Source organism: Silurus meridionalis, chromosome 10 (assembly GCF_014805685.1).
Source record: "Silurus meridionalis isolate SWU-2019-XX chromosome 10, ASM1480568v1, whole genome shotgun sequence".
Taxonomy (NCBI): domain Eukaryota; kingdom Metazoa; phylum Chordata; class Actinopteri; order Siluriformes; family Siluridae; genus Silurus; species Silurus meridionalis.
In genome coordinates this window covers 20239511-20262997 of record NC_060893.1, presented here as the reverse complement: position 1 = coordinate 20262997, position 23487 = coordinate 20239511, and the positions used below count along the sequence as shown (strand labels likewise).

At 41.1% G+C, this 23487-nt stretch overlaps 1 protein-coding gene across 3 annotated transcripts; it reads left to right on the top strand.

The window, feature by feature from the left end:
* The first annotated feature begins 581 nt into the window (after positions 1-581).
* atp7a (ATPase copper transporting alpha) lies at positions 582-22936 on the top strand. Of its 3 annotated transcripts, XM_046859888.1 has the most exons (24): positions 582-758; positions 4567-4676; positions 6190-6316; positions 8033-8507; positions 9418-10137; positions 10409-10624; positions 12503-12666; positions 12746-12907; positions 13036-13112; positions 13546-13768; positions 14538-14771; positions 15272-15366; positions 15732-15859; positions 15991-16145; positions 16392-16526; positions 17567-17761; positions 17937-18119; positions 18225-18435; positions 19045-19191; positions 19342-19484; positions 19887-20090; positions 20216-20333; positions 20424-20526; positions 21984-22936. In XM_046859888.1, the coding sequence occupies exons 3-24, from the start codon at positions 6200-6202 to the stop codon at positions 22255-22257; spliced, it is 4479 nt and encodes a 1492-aa protein (XP_046715844.1). In that variant the 5' UTR covers positions 582-758; positions 4567-4676; positions 6190-6199; the 3' UTR covers positions 22258-22936. The 3 variants fall into 3 exon arrangements, with proteins under 3 accessions (XP_046715844.1, XP_046715845.1, XP_046715843.1); XM_046859889.1 differs by lacking the exon at positions 582-758 and having other exon boundaries at positions 4405-4676; positions 10433-10624; XM_046859887.1 differs by lacking the exon at positions 582-758 and having other exon boundaries at positions 4406-4676.
* The last annotated feature ends 551 nt before the right edge of the window (positions 22937-23487 follow it).

Sequence of the window (23487 nt, the reverse complement as noted above, 5' to 3'; positions counted from 1 at the left end):
TCTTGTGGAATGATTACACCTTATTAAATAAGAAATATACATTATTATTTTGAACTAAAGAAATAAATGGCAGGAAAAGTAAATGCTTTCATAGTGATATAACATATTTAAAAGGATGTATAAGTCATACTTCATTATTTTGCATTATAATAAAACGGGAGCCAATACCAAATTTGTAATTTAATACACTCACGCATTTACTCTGTCCAGTATTTTTTGCCAAGTCAACTCTCTTGCTTTAGCAATGCAGCTGTATTGCTTTTATTTAATATTATTGGCTTAAACTCCTCATAAGCGTGCATTTAAACCTCCAACTCCGCCTCTGTGAACTCCGCCTCTGTGAACTCCGCCTCTGTGAACTCCGCCTCTGTGAACTCCGCCTCTGTGAACTCCGCCTCTGTAAACTCCGCCTCTGTAAACTCCGCCTCTGTGAACTCCGCCTCTGTGAACTCCGCCTCTGTGAACTCCGCCTCTGTGAACTCCGCCTCTGTTAACTCCGCCTCTGTAAACTCCGCCTCTGTTAACTCCGCCTCTGTGAACTCCGCCGCTCTCTTTTTTTCGCTTTGAGTTTCCATGGTGACTCGTGAAATCGGCGCTCCATTGAGAATGTCTTTATACATGCACCGTGCACGCGCATAACCTCTGGGTAACCAGTTGGAGGTTGATTAAACTAACTCTTCTCAGGTGTTTTGGAACCGACATACTCATGGTATGCCTGTTTGGGGTAAATCAACCCAGAGGTTATGATTTATCAAATGGTAAGTTAACCAAGCTTTCTGGAATACCCCCCAGCATTAAATGGTGTTATAGTTCATAGGCAACATTAGAGTTTAATTTACTGACAGCACCAAAGTTTGTCCAGAAGTGGATAAGTGATGGTGCAGATAACTTAAAAAAACAAGTGGTAATGAGACAACAAACTGGGAAAATAAAAATTCAAAATGTAAAAAGTATCAATACTAAGTAAAAGAAGTTTTGTTTTATTTATTTGTTATTTTTATAAAGTCACAGCACCGGCTGAATAAATGGAGCTGAGAAACAGATGCGCTCATTGAACTGCACAGAAAAGACTCATTTACATATTGAGCAATAGCGCCCTCTTACGTCACAAAACCATCGATATCCTTGGAGTCGACATTCAAGACTGCACAAAAGAGACAGTTTGTGTCTGATATCGATGGTTACATTTGCGTGCTGTTAGAAGATAATACAGTATTTAATACACTGCCAGATGCTGTGACCATTTTGTGACTTAAGAGGGCGCTCAAATATGTTAATGAGTCTTTGATGTGCAGTCTAATGAGCTCATCTGTTTCTCAGCACCACGACAGCAGACTGTTCTCGAAGAACTTGTGACTGTTCTCCAATGAACAGTGGAAGCTGATGTTTGTGGGTCATCAATTTAGCAATCAACGACGGTATTTATTGTATTCTTAGATTTTTTTTAGGTGGCACTTAAACTGATGTTAAACACATTGGTTGTATTTTTTTAACTGTTCAACAGATGTCACTATAAAGCTACTTTTAAAAGCATCTCACCATCACTAGATTAAGGATTAAGCAATCACAGGAACAAATTTCACTAGTAGTACGTCATCAAAACCTCTTCTTCTTTCGGCTTCTCCCATTAGGGGGCGCCACAGCGGATCATCCGTCTCCATACCCCCCCTGTCGTCTACATCTGCCTCTTTCACCCCAACCACCTCTATATATATATATATATATATATATATATATATATATATATATATATATATATATATATATATATATACACTACACACACACTATATAAATTGCATGTGTGCAAACACCATGTGATAGTAAGCACAGTGTAGTGCAGCACCAACCAGTACAGTCTGATCCAATAAGTGTACAGTACTGTGATTCTGATGTTTCACCCATCAGAGAAGGTCTGCCACTGCACAGTAAATATGATTATTCTACATGGAAATTTAGCAACAGTTATTTGTGAAAAAAGTGTGTTGGTCGTGTTTCAAGATGACAGAGGGTAAAGAGTGGGTGTAAGTACGAAACGAGGCTAGAAATCTGATCTAGCTTAATGGTGGTGTTTGGAAATAAACAAAGATGCAACAGTCTCTGAACAGACATTTAAGTGTAGGATGGATGGAAAAGCAGGCTCCTGATCTTGTGCACCTCTTTTCATGTCCTCTTCCCGGCCCCCCCGCATGGAGAAATGGTCCTCGAAACAAGCCACAGATCATTGTGTAGGACGTTTTGTGTCTCTAGTCTCTAGTAATAAATACATTTACACTGGTACGCCAAATTACAAACTTAATATAAATATAACCCTAGAATTCTACAAACTTGGAAAGTGCTAATTTAAGTGTTTCAGGAAGAGGTAGGTCTTTAGTTGTCGCTTGAAGATAGTCAGGGACTCTGCTGTACGGACATCTAGGGGAAGTTCATTCCACCACCTTGGTGCCAGAACAGAGAAGTGCTGTTGACTTTACCAATGGAGTGGGTATAGAGGAAGAAAAGGAGGGGACCAAGTACTGAACCTTGTGGGACACCAGTGGTGAGTCTGCATAGGGGAAATGTGAATCCCCTCCATGTTACCTGGTATGAACGACCTTCCAGGTACTTGATTAAAGACAGAAATTCCTTTTACAACATTCTAAAAACAAACATAGGACAGTGAACCAATTTAATGAACACAGTTAATAATAATAAAAAGAAAAACGAAATACACTCATCCCTGCTGTTAAGCTTCAGTATCTCCAATCGTCCCGCTTTCACATAAAAATAGATACAAACACAATCAAAACAAAATGACGATTTTTTTTATATAAAAAAAACCCGTCTGGACTGCTTCGAAGAACCAGAGTACCACAGCGTAAGTTTAATACAATCACACAAACAGACGTATCCGAAACTTCTATCCAATTCCCAATGGATCACACCGATTAACAAAGCAGGTTCATTTCAAAATACTCAGCAGTGCAGTACAGCGGCATCCACCGGTGTCTGAAACACCAGGCCACGTCTCTGAGGTGAAATTCTTTCACTACAGCAGACTCCCTAGAGAAAAGCAAAAGGAGTTAGAAGGCGACAAAGACTATTGCTCAAAAACACGGGTCGAAAGAATCACAACGTAATGTTTAGACGTGCCTTTTTGTAAAGCCACAGGTGTGCTCAATGACCGTGTCTTCCCCCGGGAAATATCCACCAAGATCATGAGCGCAATTTGTAGTACTGAACCTGTCACATATACATGTATTTATACGACAAAGTTTTCTTATTCTTTTTCCAAATCTATCTACCAGTAACCTCAGTCATAAGATGAGCCAAAGAAGATGTGCCAAAGGGCCTACACTTATTCAATGCAATCAAGGCTTGAGAATCTCTGCAACTATCCCACTAGCAATTATATACTAAATATAATGGGCTTATATGATATGAGATGTGGAGTGAGCAGAACGTTCAGGTTTAGAAGCACCAGAATGCAGGACAGCGTGATATTTGCTTGTGGGAAAGAAGAATCATTTCAAGTGATTCACACGTCCTATTACAACCAAATATCAGCCCCAGAATAAGCCGTTATCCCCATTCCCAAATCTGACAGCTCACCCGTTGACCATGCCACCCATGATTAGTGCTCATACATCCTCACACAATAGGATTAACAATGAATTTATGTGAACAAATGTGTCTGGATGCCTGACCATCCCACTTACATTGAAAGATGAATAGAAATAATGCTTTTTTTATCCCATAGAAAAAAAAATTGTAATTGCATGTGTCATTCTCTCCAAAAGTTTGAGCACAAAACGTTACATTACTGAAATTAAGAGGTCCGAACTAAGAGGTCCAAACATGCTCCAGCATGGCGATGCTCGTATGATTTGTCAAATTTGATTGACGTGTCCTGCACATAGTCCTGACCTCAACCCCACTGTACACCTTTGTATGAACTGATGCTATTGTAGCTGAATGATCAAAATTCCCCACACTTCAAAATATAGTGGAAAGTTTTCCCAGAGATCATAACAGCAAAAAATGGGATTGAACTTGGAATGGGTATTTAAAAAATTGGGTGTGTAAATGCACTTTTTAGCCGCAGTGAAGGTTTCACAAAGGTGTATTAGGTAGCAGAATGGGAAATGGCTTAGGAGTGCATTATATAAAAAAATATCTGTAAAAAAAAATGAACGTACTGCGTCCTTAATTGAGTTCTTTTCACTACTGCGCACTCCCTGCGCACTCTGCGGCGCAGTGTTGATCTTCTCGAACGCACTGTAACGTGGAGGAGGGCGCCCGTACTTTCGGTTCTAACCTAAACAGCTATGTCTTCACTACCTAACTGCACTACTCTCGTGCTGTAACTCGGGTTGTTTGTTCACTATGTAGTGCACTAGTTTTTAATTAGGAAAGTGATTTAGGATTGAGCCGTAATCTGGTTTTACGTGCAGGACAGCTCACATTTTTTTCACGTTAATGCTCTCAGATGGGTCAGACCGAGTGTGTTAACCCAGGCTCCCCGGAAGGAGAGCTTTTTTTACTTTATTTATTTTATAATAATTAAATGTTTGAGTGTTTATCCAGAGCTGGAGTCGCTTCATGAGGAGGACTCCTGAAAACTGTCTCACTATCGAGCCAGGGGTCTGACGGCTGCTGTTAGCTACTGCCTCCGTGAATAAACTCCTATTATACAGGTAATAATAATAATACATTAATAAATAAAGACTTTTTATTGTTTCTGATCTGTAAAGCTTTAAATAACATTAGTCTGGGGATCAGGAGAAACATGGTGTCCATAGATACCGAGTCTTAATGGAAGTCTTAAAGTGGACTTGTTTATTAGCTTCATAACTTTAATTAGTTTCATATTTTATTCGATTTTATTATTAGTTTTTGGGATGTTTTGGATTATTGGATATGTTGTTTACTTTCTTATCCTACACACACACACACACACACTGTTTCTGTACCTGTCATAGCTACTGCCCATATTTTCAATATTAAATATTAAAATTTATAAAATAAATAACAAATAAATAGTCATAAAAATCTTGTATTATATGACTCTGACATTTTTCTGCTCAAAAAGCATCAATATTGTACACTTTTAAAATCTCTACTTTCTTCATCTCCATCCACTTATTATTATTATTATTATTATTATTATTATTATTACTTTTATTATTCTTGCTATTCTTGTTATTATTATTGTTGTTGTTATTGTTATTATTCAGGGTAGTTGTGCTTCACTTTTAATTTCCACAGTTTTATAAATGTGTATAATGTGGACTGAGTTAAACCAGCAGAAAAAACACCATTTTTTTTATAATAGTGTAGTCATGTGTACGGTTGTAAGTTGAAATATATCATTATATTATTTATATATGTTATATATTATTTTCTGCAAAATGTCAAAATCCCCCCCAAAATATATATAATAATATAAATAACTGTATGTAATAATTTATGTTATACATAATTTATATGCTTATACATAGTAATACATACATATATATATATATATATATATATACATTTTTATTTATTTTTCCGTGAATTCCCTTGTAATGTTCTTGGAACGACACGTCGTAAAGCTATAAAATTTCACAAACTTAATTCTCACTTTAAACTCGTGTTATATTGCTTCCGCTGTATGCCTGTATAATTAATTCAGTTTAATATTCGGTTTTATTCGGATAGCCGTGGACATTGTCCCGAAGCAACTTGACAGAATTAAACAGGTTATAAAATGTGAATTTATATGTGTGTGTGTATAAGTTTAGTGCCTATAAGTTTATCCCTGATAGTGAAGGTTTTAGGGAAAATCTCCCTGATTACCTGCATGAAGACTTTTTTTAATAAATCTGTTCACATGGATAAGAAATTGAATGCATGTTCAGGTTAATTCAGGTCGTTCTGCTTGGTTTCTAAACTCCTACAAGGATCACGTTATGTACTCGCGTTATTACTTGAAACCAGATATGGTTCCTGGTGACATTGTTTCAGTGGTATTTTATACAGCAGGGCAAAACAGTAAAAAAAAAAAAAAAATGGTAACACGTGATCTAGTCAATCCAGTCACCATGACGACCACGTGCGCTTTAATCTACACGTAATATTTGCTTTACAAGACCACGCTGTTCGTTTCCTTCTCTGCCTGTTCCCCTTATTGAGCTGAATGTCATGTTGTATTTGTGTGTTTTAAAGCGGAAGCACGATGAGCGGAGGCGGGCTGAGCTCCGTGACCCTGCACGTGGACGGGATGACGTGCGGCTCCTGCGTCCAGAGTATCGAACAGCGGATCGGAGGGTTGCCAGGCGTAATCCACACCGAGGTAACGTCACGTCTCGGGCAAAAATCACAAAGAGATTCCCAGTGACCACGAACATGGAACTCCTTCCCACGGAAAATCTCTTCGTTTGTTTCTGCAGTGCTTTAGAGAGCAATCAACGTTTGTTTGCTTACAGTATGTACAAAGTGGAGAAGTGCTGAGTGTGCAAACATTACAGTGGAGAGATCACATCACCGTTCTGTGGAAAGACCTGCGAGTTTGAAGGGAAAACACGGTTAATCGGATTCAGAACGTTTTATATGCCAACGTGTACATACAGATCACACAATTGCTCATATTGCTGACAGCTTAAGAAAATCCCTAAATGAAAATTCAGGGCAAAAGTAATGGCACCCTAGAAAAGAGAGGGAAGCATCATTGGATTGTTTCACACTCATCACGTTTTTTTAATTTTATTTTTTTATACATTTGAAAGAATCGTTCGCACGCAACTTTGATAATAGATCAGGACACGGTGTGAACGGCGCAAAGGTTCGCGTTCCAGTATTTGACCGTCATGATCTTCCCTATTTCAGCGTCTCCGAGCATCGAGAGGAACTAATAGAGAGAGACGAGATTGCAGTGAGGTTCGAGGGGAAGCAAATAAGCGGCGTTCACGAGAACGTTCTCCTACACGTCTAACCGCAATGTTCAATATATAAATACGTCAAAACTCGATTTTTTTTTTACAATGTATTCTTAGTTGCCAGCGCAGAAAAATGTCCTCTCCGTTCTAAAAACACCCCATCGATCTCGGCTCTACAGCCACGGAATAAACCTGTACTGTACCTGTGGTTTCTTTTCCAGGAATCAGTTCATCACTGTGGAAGTCGGTATCACCGGTCTGCACTCGCGCACCAAGAACACAAACAACCTTATAATAGAATTGACTTGTGTTTTCCCTCAGGGATCAGGACATAATTGAGGAAAAGCTTTCATCTGTATGGGTCAAAGACGCAGACAAATCGTTGTTAATGTGAGCTGCCCTTTTCCTTAATTGCGTTGTTGCCCTAAAGGCTCACGTTAGAGAAACATAATGGTATTACGTGCGTATAGGAGAGCGTTGTCTTTTTTTTTTTTCATCAAAGCAGGAGCTGCATGTGTCACTGCTGATCAATAGAGTCTCAAGTCACATACTGTTATTGTCCCTATTTGATGAATAGTCAAGAAGAACCAGAATCGGTTGGACTTGTTGAACTAATGACCTGGAGTCAGCCTTTTTTACATTCTGGAGAATATATGTGTCAGCGTCTTTTAGCCAATTAAATGTCTATGGGTCTCACTAGCAAGTGAAGAAGCTGCTACCACTTTCCATTCAACCTAGAGGTCACATGACTCCATATTTCCCCTTTTTTCTTTCTCCTCACGTGTAGCCCTGCGCTAGTGGATCAGGTGACGCAGTGAATCACAAGTTCTCAGTGTGTCAGAGGGGCCATACACTGTGTGTGTGTGTGTGTGTGTGTGTGTGTGTGTGTGTGTGTGTGTGTGTGTGTGTGGAAGAACAGATCAGCAGATTTATAACAACGCTTCCATAAGCTTCATTGCTCTGTTTACATTTTACAGCTCTTCATTGTGCAATTAAACAGTGTGTGTGTGTGTGTGTGTGTGTGTGTGTGTGTGTGTGTGTGTGTGTGTGTGTGTCGGTGTGTGTGTGTGTGTGTGTGTGTGTGTGTGTGGTTAAGATTGAACCCGATTCTTGTGCTTTTTCTCACACCGCAGGTGTCCTTGGAGCAGAAGAACGCTACTGTGATATTTGACCAAGCGCATCACACTCCCAAATCCTTAGCAGATGCCATTGAAGACATGGGGTTCGAGTCGAGTGCGACAGACGCCACTTCCACCGCGGTCGTTCAAACAGAAACAAGATCGTTCCCCGTTAGCAGCTGCAGTGCAGATCTGCTCTCTAAACTCCACCAGCTCAAGGGGGTTCTGGAGGCCAAGGAGAATGGTGAAGGCAGGAACATCGCTGTCACGTTCGTCCCATTTCTTATAAGCGTTGAGAAAATCCACGAAATGCTGAACACACTCGTGCCACTGTCCAGCTCTGGCAACACTTCCAACGGTCAGGCAAGTTCCCATAGTTCTGGTGGTGTGGAGCTGCTGAAGATGCGCATCGAGGGAATGACCTGCCTGTCCTGCACCACCACTATCGAGGGCAAGATTGGAAAGTTAAAAGGAGTCCAAAAGATCAAAGGTGATTCAAATCTAAATATGTATACCTCCAATCAGGCCACACTAAATGGTCTTTGAAACTGAAGGTCATGAGTTCAAATCCCAGATACATAAAGCTGCCACTCCTGTCTCCGCATTTATATGTAAAAAAAATGTCAGGAATAAAGGAATTTGATTGGAAAACAATCCATGATGGTTCTTAAAGGTTGGTGCAATCACACCGAAGGGAACACTGTTCCAGAAAGTGTTTTATGTTCTTGAAGTGTGTTATTCCTCTTTATATAACAGTCATTTGCCAGCAATTCATATGTTTTACTGCACTATGTTGACATAAGTTTCTGGACTCCTGATCGTAATCCTGATTCATGCTCTTTGAACATCCACATTTTGCCTTTATGATGGCTTTCACACTACTGGAAAGATGATTCAACTAGATGTTTGGAGTGTGTTTGTGGAGATTTGTGAGATTCATTCAGCCACAAGGGTGTTAGTAAAGTCAGGTAGTGATGAAGGTGAAGAGGCCTGAGGTGCAGTCAGTGTTCAAGTCAGAGCTCTATAGCAGACTAGTCAAGATCTTTCACTCCAACCCACAGGAAGAACCACATATCGCTGGAAAGGTCAGGTAGCCCAGTATTTTTTGTCAATATATTGTATTTGTTAATGAATGGCACGTGTTTTTTTACTATTTATAATTACATTTGATGTCATGGAATGTCTATGAAACAAGTACATTTGAATGATCATAGCTGTAAGCAGTCAAACGCTCATTTAATGTACATGATTATGATATGAGGGACAAGCTGATGAAGCAGAACCCCTTTTAACAAGTGTACGAATGTCGCCAAGATCATGATCACGTGTATCTGCTGCTACATAAGAAGTGCATTAAGCTGCTGTCAGTAATCCTATGATTTGTGCGTTTTTATTCTCAGTAAATCTCGAGTCCAAGGACGCTTCAGTCTCATACGTGCCGTACCTCATCACCGCAGATGAGATCGTGAAGCAGATCGGAGTAGCAGGCTTCAAGGCCTCGGTGAAGTCCAAGCCTCGTCAGTTGCAGCTCTCTTCAGTGGATCGCCTGCTCAATGCCTCACGGCCCACGCGTTCTTCTCCAGAAGGGAGCGCCAATGATGAGACTGTGGACTGCACCATCTCCATCACCACAATAATAGATGTAACAGGAATGCATTGTAACTCATGTGTGGTGAATATTCAGGACAATATAGGAAAGCTGCCAGGAGTCAGCTCAGTGCAGGTCTCCTTGGAGAAAGGGCAAGCTTTAATCCAGCACAATCCAAATCTAGTTACGGCGAAAGATCTGCAGAGAGCCATCGAAGCGCTGCCACCTGGGAAATTTAAAACCCAGTCGGCTTTGCGCGAGGCCGTATCTCCAGCTCCTCCATTGGAACAATCCCTCGTGCCAACCTTCTTGCAGCCGCTGGATTCTACAGTTCAAATCCACATCGAGGGAATGACCTGTAACTCGTGCGTGCAGACCATCGAAAGTACCATCTCCCAAAGGAAAGGTGTGAGATCAGCGCAGGTGTCGCTGGCTAACCATCAGGGGATGTTCATATATGATTCTCTGATCACCACAGCGGAAGAACTGCGAGCAGCGATCGAGAACATGGGCTTTGATGCGTTTCTGCCCGGTGAGCTTCCGAAACTCGTTTTTTTTTATATGTTAGAAATAATCTTTTAAAAAATGCATAAATTGTACAAACAGGGATTCTTTATATAATGAATACGTTTCATGCTCTGTCAATTTCGTTACCAGAACGTTATCTCTACTGGATTGAAGCCACGAATTCCTGCCAAAATGACGTTTATATAGTTGATTGATTTTGATAACAGATTTGTTCCACTGCCAAGAAGCAGTAAAAGTTGAGGTCGTTTTTCTTTTCTTTTGTATGTGATAAACAGAGACAAATTCATTGCTGCCGTCAGATACGAAAAGTCCTGCAGCTGGACAGAAATCCTCCTCGTCCCCCGCGCTTTCTACCAAAAAGGAGAAGGAAGTGGAGATCGATGCCGAGTCAGCAGCAACAACCACGCATTCCAAGTGCTTCATCCAGATCGGAGGGATGACATGCGCCTCGTGCGTCGCCAACATCGAGAGGAACCTCAAAAACGAGCCTGGTGAGAGTATTCCCAGAAACATTGGTCGCGAGATTTCTCACGTAGCACTGGAGCAATTCTGAAAGCCACTGCTGCCTTTAGCTCTTATTAAGGCCAACATTTCTATTCTGCATGATGAGGAAAGAGCGTTGTTGGTTAGAACTGTTGTTAGTATTATGCAGATTAGAATCATTGCCTCCACTAGATTCCCAGTGTGTCACAGTAGATCATCTCAGACTGATCGATTTAGTGCTGTGGATAATCAATGCTTTAATGATATCAAGACACCATCTCAGAGTAGTTATACATGCAAACAGGAACAAAAACAAAGCCAAAGACTGTTGAATGGTTTTTATTTGTCACATGACTCCTGACAGTGATCTCGTCACTGAGGGTCAGAGGCCTTTTAAGGGTGAAGTAAAAAGTCACTGAGGAAGTGAAAGTCACTGTGTATGATATTAGTAAAGATGAATTGCCCAAGTATAAATCTAAACGAATTAAATAGATAAAAGACAGATTTTTTTTTTACCTTTCATTCTAAATGTACATAAATCTTTTGAAACCTAATAAAAAAAAAATCCAGTAGGCTTTTTCCAAACACCATTGCATTTGTTCATTGCTGTTGTTTCAGCGTCGAGAGAAAAAATGATTGATGCCGTTACACTTAAATTTTAATAAAGTGTAATGTAACGTAGAGACGAAGAGTGGAAATTCGGTTGGACCAGATGACATACCGGTAGAAGCGTGGAGATGTTTAGGAGAGATGCAGTGGAGTTTTTAACCAGGTTGTTCTGGAAGGTGAGAGGATGCCTGAGGAATGGAGAAGGAGTGTGCTGGTACTGATCTTTAAGAATGAGAGATGTGCAGACCTGCAGTAACTACAGGGGAATTAAGTTGATCAGTCACACCATGAAGTTATGGGAAAGAGTCGTGGAATCCAGGCTGAGAGAAGAGGTGACCATCTGTGAGCAGCAGTATCGTTTCATGCCGAGGAAGAGCACCACAGACACAATATTTGCTTTGAGGATGTTGATAGAGAAGTATAGAGAAGGTCAGAAAGAGTTGCATTGTGTATTTGTGGATTTAGAGAAAGCGTACGACAGGGTGGAGACAGGAGTTGTGGTATTGTATGAGGAAGTCAGATGTGTTAGAGAAGTATGTGAGGGTGGTGCAGGACATGTATGAGGACAGTTTGACAGCAGTGAAGTGTGCAGTAGAAATGATAGACTGGTTTAATGTGGAGGTTGGACTGCATTAAGGATCGGCCCTGAGCCCTTTCCTGTTTGCATTGGTGATGGACAGGTTGACGGACGAGGTCAGACAGGAGTCTCCCTGGACTATGATGTTTGCGGATGATATTGTGATTTGTGGTGAGAGTAGGGAGCAGGTTGAGAAGAGCCTGGAGAGGTGGAGGTACATGCTGGAGAGAAGGGGAATGAAACTCAGTAGGAGTAAGACAGAGTACATGTGTGTGAATGAGAGGGAGGGCAGTGGAGTGGTGCAGTTGCAGAGAGAAGAGGTGGAGAAGATGAAGGAGTTCAGGTACTTGGGATCAACAGTGCAAAGTAATGGAGAGTGTGTTAGAGAAGTAAAGAAAAGAGTGCAGGCAGGGTGGAGTGGGTGGAGAAGAGTGATAGCAGGAGTGATTTGTGATAGAAGACTATCTGCATGAGTGAAAGGGAAAGTTTATAGGACTTTTTTAATTTATTTATTTATTTATTTATTTATCATAACATTAAATGCGAACTAAGATGTTCAAAAAGTGAGTCTTATGATCAGGTGTCCACAAACTTTTGTCCATGCAATGTATTGTCTATCCAAACGATTCTCTGATTTAGTCAAATTATTGTCGAATGTAAACTGTTGCTGAATGAATGCAACAATGTGATTTCTCTGAAGGGATCCACTCTGTGTTGGTGGCGCTGATGGCTAGTAAAGCGGAAGTGCGCTACAACCCCGGGGTCATCGACCCGCTGAGGATAGCCGAGTGCATCAAAGAGCTGGGCTTCACCGCCTCCGTTATGGAGAACTACGACAGCTCCAATGGCACCCTGGAGCTTGTGGTGTGTACTTGCTAGACATTCGTTATTGGATTGAGAGAAGAGATTTCGCTCTAACAACTTTGTGTCTTGGGATCCACAGGTCAGAGGGATGACATGCGCCTCATGTGTCCACAAAATCGAGTCTAACCTCATGAAACAGAAAGGCATTGTCTATGCCTCTGTTGCCTTGGCAACAAACAAAGCTCATGTCAAATACGACCCGGAGGTGACAGGCCCTCGGGACATAATGAGATTGATCGAGGTGAGAATGGAGGTGGCACGAAAGAGTTTTATTTATTTATTTAGTCTGGTTCTAATCATTTTCAGTTCACAAAATCCTGTCATACAGTACATGCATTTCTGTTTATGATGCTTATTTTTTTTTGACAGAATTTGGGTTTTACAGCCTCTTTGGTGAAGAGAGATCGACCAGGAAATCATCTGGATCACAGCAGAGAGATTCAGCAGTAAGCATTCTTTTCGCTCTGCTTGGTGTAAATTGTTGAATATATAAATATATAAAAATCGCGGTGATAAAGAATGTATAAGTTTGTTCTTTATAATTGTAAACTAAAAGGCACATGAGGAAACATGAGCAAGAAACCTTGAGAGGAACCAGACTCAAGAGGGAACCCCCTCAGGGTGCCACCGAACGTCCATTTATTACAGATAAACGATGTCGAGGTGTGCAGTGATGGTTATCGAATGCGAACGGTAGTCTTGAGCCATTGTAGCAGACTGTTGACATGAAGTACAGTCCAAATCCATCCTCCCGTGTCTCTCCGTAATCTCATGGAACCCCCAGGCCGTTGATGCGAAACCATCCCCTCCACATTTAAATGATATTGTGGTCTTAATGAAACATTAAAAGCACCTTGCTGTATGTTGCTTTCCTTCCAGATGGAGAAGGTCTTTCCTCATCAGCCTGGTGTTTTGTGTTCCTGTTATGGGCATGATGATGTACATGATGGTAGTGGACCACCAGATTGAGACCACACACCATCACAACGCCACACCGGAGGACAGACAGATGTATCACTCCAACATGTTCCTGGAAAGACAGCTCCTTCCTGGTCTGTCCATCATGAACCTGCTCTCCTTCCTCTTCTGTCTGCCTGTGCAGGTAACAAGCAGCTACTCAGGGAGTAATAATCAACGTTAGGGCTTTTCTGTAGAAACGAGATTCCAGTTTATTTTCTTTCGGGTTTGACTCTTGGACATTAACGCCATTAATGCCACAGTTACCAAAGACACCTTCGAAGGTGTAATAGATGAAACTCCGATAAAAGAACGGCTCAAGCACCTAATGCGCCGATATGAAAGGAAGTGGCCCGCGTGATATGCATTCTTTTAACAATAACAACCCTGTAGATAAGAGTTAACGTTTTCTCCGTCCTCCAGAGAGAAAATTACAAGTCTAATTGCTCTCTGATCATTTCCGTCTGATCTAAGTACAACTCTGGACTTTTTTTCATGTAGATTATTTTCTCATGGTGGGGAAACGAATGCTCATCTTGCAGTATTCATTCTAGTGGCGTACAAATCGGTGAATATCAAAGCAGAGGCGTATACCAAGTCTTTCTGGTAACCCCAGACAACACACCAGCACGTCCTCGATTGCTTGGACATCGTTTTCTTGTAAATTGCACGAAAGAATCTCTTGTAGTGAAGTATTTTTTATTCAACACGTCTTCCATTTGCTCCCTCTTTCTCATCTCATGTCGGTATTTCTTGCATGCTGCCGATCTTGTGACCCTTCTTGTGATTAGTCAGGGTATAAAATGCTGGGAGTTACTTGACCCTTTTCTGGGAAGTGGAACTTTGTTTTCAGGAAAATGTTCAGAAATAATGATCTAAATGGTTAACCCTCGCTTTATTCTTGTTCCTTGCAGTTTATAGGAGGCCGTTACTTCTACACTCAAGCATACAAAGCGCTGAAGCACCGGACTGCCAATATGGATGTGCTAATAGTCCTGGCTACTTCTATAGCCTTCACCTACTCTGTGGTCATTCTAATGGTTGCCATGATCGAGAAGGCAAAGCGCAACCCCATCACCTTCTTTGATACACCACCAATGCTCTTTGTGTTCATCTCACTGGGGAGGTGGCTGGAACAAATAGCCAAGGTACAACCAGTGAAGCCTGTGTATATCATTAACGCTAACAGTATATCATCATCATCATCATGCTTGGAAATGAATTAGTATGCATTATCATAAACGTGGGATTGGACCGAAATTTGAACCTTTTCTGTATAAATAAGCAACACCAGTCTTTGTGTATTATTTCAGTATTTGTACACTTCCACTCAGAATTCTGGGAGATGTTTTATTTATTTATTTGTATCCGAATCGAGTTACTCTTCAGCTTAGGGTTCTGGTTTTCGCTTAAGGGTTGTAAGTCTGGATATCATCAACTCATTCTATCTTTAGAAAGTTTTTTTTTATGGGGATTAATCCAATAGAGTGCACACTGAACACAGAAAATATGGTTATAGAACTCTTCCTGTGTACACAGTTGGACTTTTATAAGGAAGTTATACAAAAAAAGAAGCTAAATTGAATAGCAAATATTTTTTCTGAGTGGTTATTGTTTTTTTTTTGTTTTTTTTTTTGCTTCATCGCAGAGTAAAACGTCCGAGGCTCTGTCCAAGCTGATGTCTTTACAGGCAACAGAGGCCACTGTCGTCTCTCTGAACGAGGATACAATGACTATTCTGAGGTAACTACGGTTCTGCTCTTTTTATCCTAATATCACACTGAGCCACTATTGTTAACTTCGTGCTGAGATATACAAGCAGATATTTATACATCATAGAGTACCATCAGGGAGGAATCTGATTGGTCTAGAATTCATTCTGCAGCAGGATAATGACCCCAAACATACAGGCGATGTCATTAAGAACTATATTTTACCATAGAAAACAACTAGGAGGTCCTGGTTGTTAATACAGAGTTATTATTGTTACCTTAAACTGTTACATTCTATTAAAACCGCAGTTGAACTTAAAGGGTTAATATGGGGGGTCATTTTTTATAAATATTTAAAAGATACACACTTTTTTTTCTTTCTGTCTGCGCTCTCAGTGAAGAGCAGGTGGATGTGGAGCTGGTGCAGAGGGGTGATATAGTGAAAGTGGTGCCCGGTGGAAAGTTCCCAGTAGACGGGAGAGTCGTTGAAGGAACCTCTATGGCGGACGAGTCACTTATCACAGGTTAGGCACAGGTCACTCTTCCTAATAACCCTCGTTAACCACGTATTCCTGTTTAATATGCAATGAAGAAATCAAGAGCTCGTATTAAATCAATGTGTGTAAATAATAAAACTTTCTAAACCCTGCTGCAGGTGAAGCCATGCCAGTGACGAAGAAACCAGGAAGCACAGTGATCGCCGGCTCCATCAACCAGAACGGCTCACTGCTCATCCGAGCCACGCATGTGGGCACGGACACTACGCTTTCCCAGATTGTCAAACTGGTGGAGGAGGCACAGACCTCAAAGGTGCATCTAAATCAGCGTTTATATGACTTTAGCACCGAGTGATCCACGAATCATGATTTTGAAGTGAATGCGTTTTACACACACTCGGAATCAGAAACACAATTTTTCCGATCGAAAACAGATTTTTCTTTGTTTCAGTCATTTGAATGTTTTCCAAATGTTAAAGGGGTTTATGCATTTAGAAAAACTAAAACTCAGCACTACTCTTTCTATTCCTAACCCACTTCTCTCTTGTAATCCCCTCAGGCCCCCATTCAGCAGTTTGCTGATAAGATCAGCGGCTACTTCGTCCCCTTTATTGTAGGTGTCTCTGTGCTCACCCTCGTTGCCTGGACTGTGATTGGCTTCGTAGACTTCTCTTTGGTGAAGACATACTTTCCGGTAAGGTTTTTCTGCTTCTTTGATGCTGCAGAAATGGGCACATCTCTGTGCTTGTGGGTTTTTTTTCTTCAGTTCTTACTGATTTGATTGTGTTTTTATTGTTGAAAAATGTACCATAATTTCCGGACTATTAAGCGCACACAAATATAAGCCGCACCCACTGAATTTTACAAAGATTTTTATTTTGAACATAAATAAGCCGCACCTGTCTATAAGCTGCAGGTGTCTACACTGAAACTAATGAACTTTACACAGGCTTTAATGAAAGACAGTGTCTGTTACACGGCTTGTATCTAAACAGTAGCCTACCAAGAAAGTCATTGTTCACTGTCTTCCTCCTTCCTTTCACAACGATTTCTCTCTGGAGTTTATCTTTTGGCATCGTCGTGTGTTTAAAAATCACCATCGGTGAAGCTTTTCTCCCGATGCCGTGCAGCTCAGAACACAGGTGAAGTGTGTTTTTTCATGCCCGGTTGTTTTCAGCGTGACGAATGATTCGCATTTCCTGTAGACAGTCCGAGTGAGCGGCAGGTCAAACGTCAGAGGAACATCACCCATGATGATGTGGTGCGGCCCGATTCAGTGGGAGCGCATCTGATTTAATATAAAGAGTTTCATTGGTTCACCTGAACCCGTTCGGCAATTTCATTGGTCTAATGTTAGGGGGCTCAGTTTTTTGGCTTGAAGTTTGTGAAACGGGGAAAACCCAGGAAAAATCCATATATTAGCCGCTTCGTTGTTCAAGCCGCTGGGTTCAAAGCGTGGGGAAAAAGTAGCGGCTTATAGTCCGGAAAATGTGGTAGTTTGAATAAAATATTATATATACACATTTGGACATAAGAGAACATAGTGAGTGAAGTCGTCTCAGTCCAGTTCAAAATGAACTCCAGTGTGGTTTCAATCAGTTCAAGTAATAGAGAAAAATAACTTTCCAATCAACCATACTATATACTATAATACTAGGATTTTGCATAACAAATGTGACTTAATCTTGAAGCATGTGTGTAATATATAGGATTTTATTTATTTATTTTCTACAGGATTATGATAGGAGTGTGTCTGAAGCAGAGGCGATCATCCGCTTCGCCTTTCAAGCCTCCATTACTGTGCTTTGCATTGCCTGCCCTTGCTCGCTTGGACTGGCAACCCCCACAGCAGTGATGGTAGGCACAGGAGTTGGGGCACAGAATGGCATCCTCATCAAAGGTGGAGAACCTCTCGAGATGGCACACAAGGTGAGCGAGAAAAAAAGGGCACTTTTTGTGTGTGTGTGTGTGTGTGTGTGTGTGTGTGTGTGTGTGTGTGTGTGTGTGTGTGTGTGTGTGTGTGTGTGTCAACACAATTTAATTGATTTCAGGCGTTTTATTTGAGCAGATTTTAAAGCTAAAATAATGGCGATCTTTGTTTCAGATTCAGTCAGTCGTTTTTGACAAAACAGGAACCATTACTTACGGAACCCCCAGAGTGATGCAGGTAAAGATACTGGTCGAGGGGAACAGAATGGCTCGCTCCAAACTATTAGCCGTCATCGGCACGGCAGAAAACAACAGCGAGCATCCGCTTGGAGCCGCAATCACCCGCTTCTGTAAACAGGTCTGCTCATTTACACATTTTCTTTCAAGCTGAGAAAAGTCTGTCTGATCTTGAGGAATTAAAGTGCATCATGTGATCTCATTCTGAGCTTGTATTGATGTTCAGGAGCTGGGAAAAGAGACACTGGGAACTTGTACTGATTTCCAAGCAGTGCCAGGTTGTGGGATCCGGTGTCAGGTTAGCACCATGGAGTGCCTGCTGAAGACAGAGGACAGCGACGGAGAGGAGAACGAGCGCAACGCCATCCTCGTGCAGATCAGTGACCCCAGAGCCACCTCCGACTATCATCCTCTCATCATGGACCCTGAGCCACCGAGTGAGTCCTCTCATCATTTTGGGTGATAAATAATAATCATAATAATAATAATATGAATTCTAGAAATACATTTTAAAACTATTATCATTTTAGTTCAAAACTAGTTCATGGTTTCATGCCTATAAAAAAAACATACTGTTTTTTGCCACCTGTCTGTGCATTATTTATATGATATTTTAATGTTTGCATTTTTTTTCTATCTGTAAAATCAATTTTTTCCCCAATAAGAGCAAAGAAAAAAATGTACTGCACCCCATATAGTGTTTTGGGATGTGATCAATAAAATTTTAGATATGAGCAATTTAATACATTTTACACTTAAAAAAATGCGCTCTCTATTTTTTTTTATTATTACAGTATTATTTTCAAAGCGCCACCTACAGGCAGATGAAACAAACGCATGCGATTTTAGCCGCAGTAGAAAATCAGCCATTGATTCCTCTGACAGTCACAATGTCAATTTAGAATCAATTTTTTTACAATACAAAAAAACAAAGTTATGCGAAGTCTCTCTCGTAACTGATACTCGTTCTATTCATTCTTTAGTTCATTTTATTTATTCATTTATCACTTTAAAAAGCTCTTCATTGGTTTCTTCCCCGGTTTTAGCTCGAGCGCAGTCGGCCACGTACACGGTTCTGATCGGGAACAGGGAGTGGATGAGGCGCAACGCCCTGCACATACGGCCTGAAGTGGACGAAGGCATGATGGAACATGAGAGCAGGGGGCGGACCGCTGTACTGGTGGCTGTGGACGGTTAGGAACATAATTCAGTCTCACTCACTCTAATGTATTTATTTAATCAATCTGAAGCAGTGATTCATCTGGAATTCATTTGTATTCGATGAACATCTTTTATACTCTGTTGTGCCCTTGTTTCCTCTCAACACTTGTACCTGTGTTCAGGTGTGCTGTGTGCCATGGTTGCAATAGCAGACATGGTGAAGCCTGAAGCTGAGCTGGCTGTACACACTCTCACCTCTATGGGCCTGGAGGTGATACTGATGACTGGCGACAACAGCAAGACCGCACGAGCCATTGCAGCGCAGGTACACACAACACACAACCCTCTTTTCAAACAGAAATTCAGGCCAGAAACACCGGATTGCAATCTTGCGTTCAACCCATTTCTCTGTGTGTCGCCTTCGAGGAGTGAAAGTGTGAAACTCGACCCTGCTGCCCTTTTTTTTTTTTTCTTTTCTTTCTAAATGAAATCTGTGTGAGAGAACCGGTTTTGGCTGTTTGGACACGTCTGAAGATTCACACGCAGCAGCACAACCGAGTTGTTATGCAGAATTTATTTAACTGGTATATTTAAGTAGCAAAGGATTGCACAATAAACATGATACATTAAATACATAGATGGGATGGATGGATTGGAAAATCGGATGGATGGATCTACTGTGTATACACTATATAAACGGACTGGTGCCTCTTGCCCACGTTTGTAGGTTGGCATCCGAAAGGTGTTTGCTGAGGTGCTGCCCTCTCACAAGGTGGCGAAGGTGGAGCAGCTGCAGCTGGCCGGGAAGTGCGTAGCCATGGTGGGGGACGGCGTGAACGACTCGCCAGCTCTGGCCAAGGCAGACGTGGGCATCGCGATCGGCACGGGAACCGACGTGGCTATTGAAGCGGCAGATGTGGTACTCATCAGGGTGAGAGCTTCCACCCAATGCATTACAGATATGATTTTATGTTCTCCGAGTGCAGCACGGTGTGGTATTACCATTCATGTTCTCCTGATAATGCTTTCTAAACACTTCCCGTCTTTCTTTTGCAGAACGATCTTCTGGATGTTGTCGGGAGCATCGACTTGTCCAAGAAGACGGTCAAAAGGATTCGTATTAACTTTGTCTTTGCACTAATCTACAATGTTGTAGGAATTCCTATTGCAGCTGGTGAGCATATACGTGACATGATGTATAAAAAAGATCAAATCGTCCTAAATAACGATTCGGGTATGTTAAAGGATGGTTTTCGGTGTGTAGGTGTGTTCATGCCTATTGGACTGGTGCTACAGCCATGGATGGGTTCTGCTGCTATGGCTGCTTCTTCTGTGTCTGTGGTCCTCTCCTCCCTTTTCCTCAAATGGTGAGCCTAGTGGTCTGCAAAACACCTTATATGGTCCATGCTTTTTGGTTTCGAGGTTAATTTCTAATATCTCTCAGCAATCCAACAGATCATTAGATCAGCATATATAGTTTTATACATTGACTAGAATATAGTTTCATGCCTATAGTTTTGTCCCTTTAGAAGATACTCGAACGGGTGCTGAAATGTGAAGAGTGAGATACTGTACACATATTCCTGGGGCATCATCGATTTCTTCTTGCACCAATTTCTCAGAATTTTGGAGATTCCGTTTTCCTCTGATGCTGGTATTCCAGCGCCATCTAGGGGTAGCAGCCTTGCTTTTTTTTTTGCACCTTTTTTTTTAACATTTTAATGTTAAAACTGTTTGTGTGGTGGAAAAAACTGTGTTTGTTTATTCTAGTGGAATCTGGACACATAGACATTCTACACAGTTTTGTGCTTAAAATTTGTAGGAACAAGTTTGAGGAAAAAAACGCTGGTGTGATGGTCATGTGTCCGCATACTTTTGGTCATAGTGTGTTTTCTGTAGTTTTTATCATACTTCTGTCTCTTTCACAGTATCCACTTAAAGTGGAAAGCACAGTAGGTTAAATTATTATGCATATTTGTATGGTCTGATCTTTATTTATGATCAAAACACTGCAGTGCCTTTAATGATTGTATTCTAGCACCACCTAGAGGTAGCCCAGTCAATTACTGTTTTTGTTTTGTTGGGGTTTTTTTTTTCCAGAGGAGGCTAAATATTCTGTGTGAAAAAGAAAAAAAAAAAGTACAGAAAATACACTGTATGGTCAAAAGTATGTGGACACACGACTATCACACCCATACGTGGTCCCTCCCAAATCTATTCCCACATAGTTAAAGCATAAAATTGTGTAGAATGTCAATGTACACCGTATAATTATAATTTACTTTCATTGGAACTAAGAGGCCCAAAACCTGTTCCAGCATAACAGTCTTTCTGCGTGCAAAGCGAGCTCCATTGATACATACTTCTACATCTCCTGATCTCACTAAGGCTTCGTGGCTGAATGGACAATCAAGCCACACTCCAAAATCGAGTGGAAAGTCTTCCCAGAAGACTGGAGGTTATTATGACATGCAAATAGTGGATCAGGGGCTGGTTAGAACACATGGTCTTATTTGGAGGATGAGTAAGACTGAGATAATACTAGTTTAAAAAAACAGCACAAGTCATGCAAAAATGACAACGATAAAAATAAAGTAAAAGGGATGTAAGAAAAATAACAGCCAGGTCATAGAAAGTGTAAAAATTCCATCTACAATGATTACGATCCCTGCAGCGGGTATCCGTGAAGCCGGGATCTGGGTTAATGTGATGAATTAATAACATACCTACTTTAGAAAGCACATGCCATTTGCTAGATTAGCATGCAGGAACATATAATGTGTTTCCCATCATGACCAATGTCTGGTTTCTTCATTCCTAACAGTTACACTAAGCCCACCGCTGAGAAGCTGGAGCAACAGATATGCGGCCAGCGCAAACCGGGCAGCCTTTCGGACATCAGCGTTCACATCGGCATGGGCGAACTGCGCCGTTCCTCTCCCAGACTCAGCTTACTCGACCGAATCGTCAACTACAGCCGAGCCTCTATCAACTCCCTGCGCTCGGAGAAGCATTCACTCAACAGCATGGCCTTAAGTGAGCCTGACAAACACTCGCTCCTCATCTCCGGAGCTCACTGCGACGAGGAGATCGTCTGACCGGGGCCATGCCAAGAGAGACGTGATTCCTAAAGACACCACAGTGCCTGTAGCCTGTAGGGGAGGAACTAAAGTGTGATCTCATCCACACACACACACACACATACACACAAACACACACAAACTGCAGGAGTTTGTGGAGTCAGTCTCCATCTCTACACCACCCTGTGTGTAACTGGTGTGAGCTCGCAGCCAAAATTATAAGGAAAAAGTAGGAATGCTGACAGATATGATGATCACGTGATTTTATTTTTTTTTTTTGACTGAAGCTGACAATCTGCATAACAACCCAAAGAATTTTTGGACATGTCAGTTTTTTTTGTTTTTTTGTCGTATTTTTTTTTTATTGAGTTTTAGGACTTTATATTTATAATGCCATTTATTTATACTTTATAATGTAGGACGTGTAACAAAAGAAAGTTATTCTATTTTATTCATCCAAATACGTTCCACTGACAATTTTGCCTCCCGATTCTCAAATGTACATTTACCGTGCTGTGTTCACATACGTGTAGGAACATGATCCACTTCTTGATTTAGGGGCTTCAACATCGATATATGATCAGATATACAGTACAGACCAAAAGTTTGGACACACCTTCTCATTCAAAGAGTTTTCTTTATTTTCATGACTATGAAAATTGTAGAGTCACACTGAAGGCATCAAGGGCTATTTGACCAAGAAGGAGAGTGATGGGGTGCTGCGCCAGATGACCTGGCCTCCACAGTCACCGGACCTGAACCCAATCGAGATGGTTTAGGGGTGAGCTGGACCACAGAGTGAAGGCAAAAGGGCCAACAAGAGCCAAGAATCTCTCAGGGAACTCCTTCAAGACTGTTGGAAGACCATTTCAGGTGACTACCTCTTGAAGCTCATCAAGAGAATGCCAAGAGTGTGCAAAGCAGTAATCAAAGCAAAAGGTGGCTACTTTGAAGAACCTAGAATATGACATTTTTCAGTTGTTTTACACTTTTTTGTTATGTATATAATTCCATATATAATTCCACATGTGTTAATTCATAGTTTTGATGCCTTCAGTGTGAATCTACAATTTTCATAGTCATGAAAATAAAGAAAACTCTTTGAATGAGAAGGTGTGTCCAAACTTTTGGTCTGTACTGTATATCACATTCCAAAGAACTCGTTTCTTCGCCTCTTGACTGAAAATGTTATTTGAATATCTATTAATCATGGCAAAAAAAAAAAAAAAAACAACGCTGTCAGAACTG

Coding starts and splice junctions, on each gene's coding strand:
- atp7a (XM_046859888.1), top strand. CDS start 6,200: ATGAGCGGAGGCGGGCTGAGCTCCGTGACCCTGCACGTGGACGGGATG. Junction 18,120..18,224: donor TCACCCGCTTCTGTAAACAG/GTCTGCTCATTT, acceptor ATTGATGTTCAG/GAGCTGGGAAAAGAGACACT. Junction 18,436..19,044: donor CATGGACCCTGAGCCACCGA/GTGAGTCCTCTC, acceptor CCCCGGTTTTAG/CTCGAGCGCAGTCGGCCACG.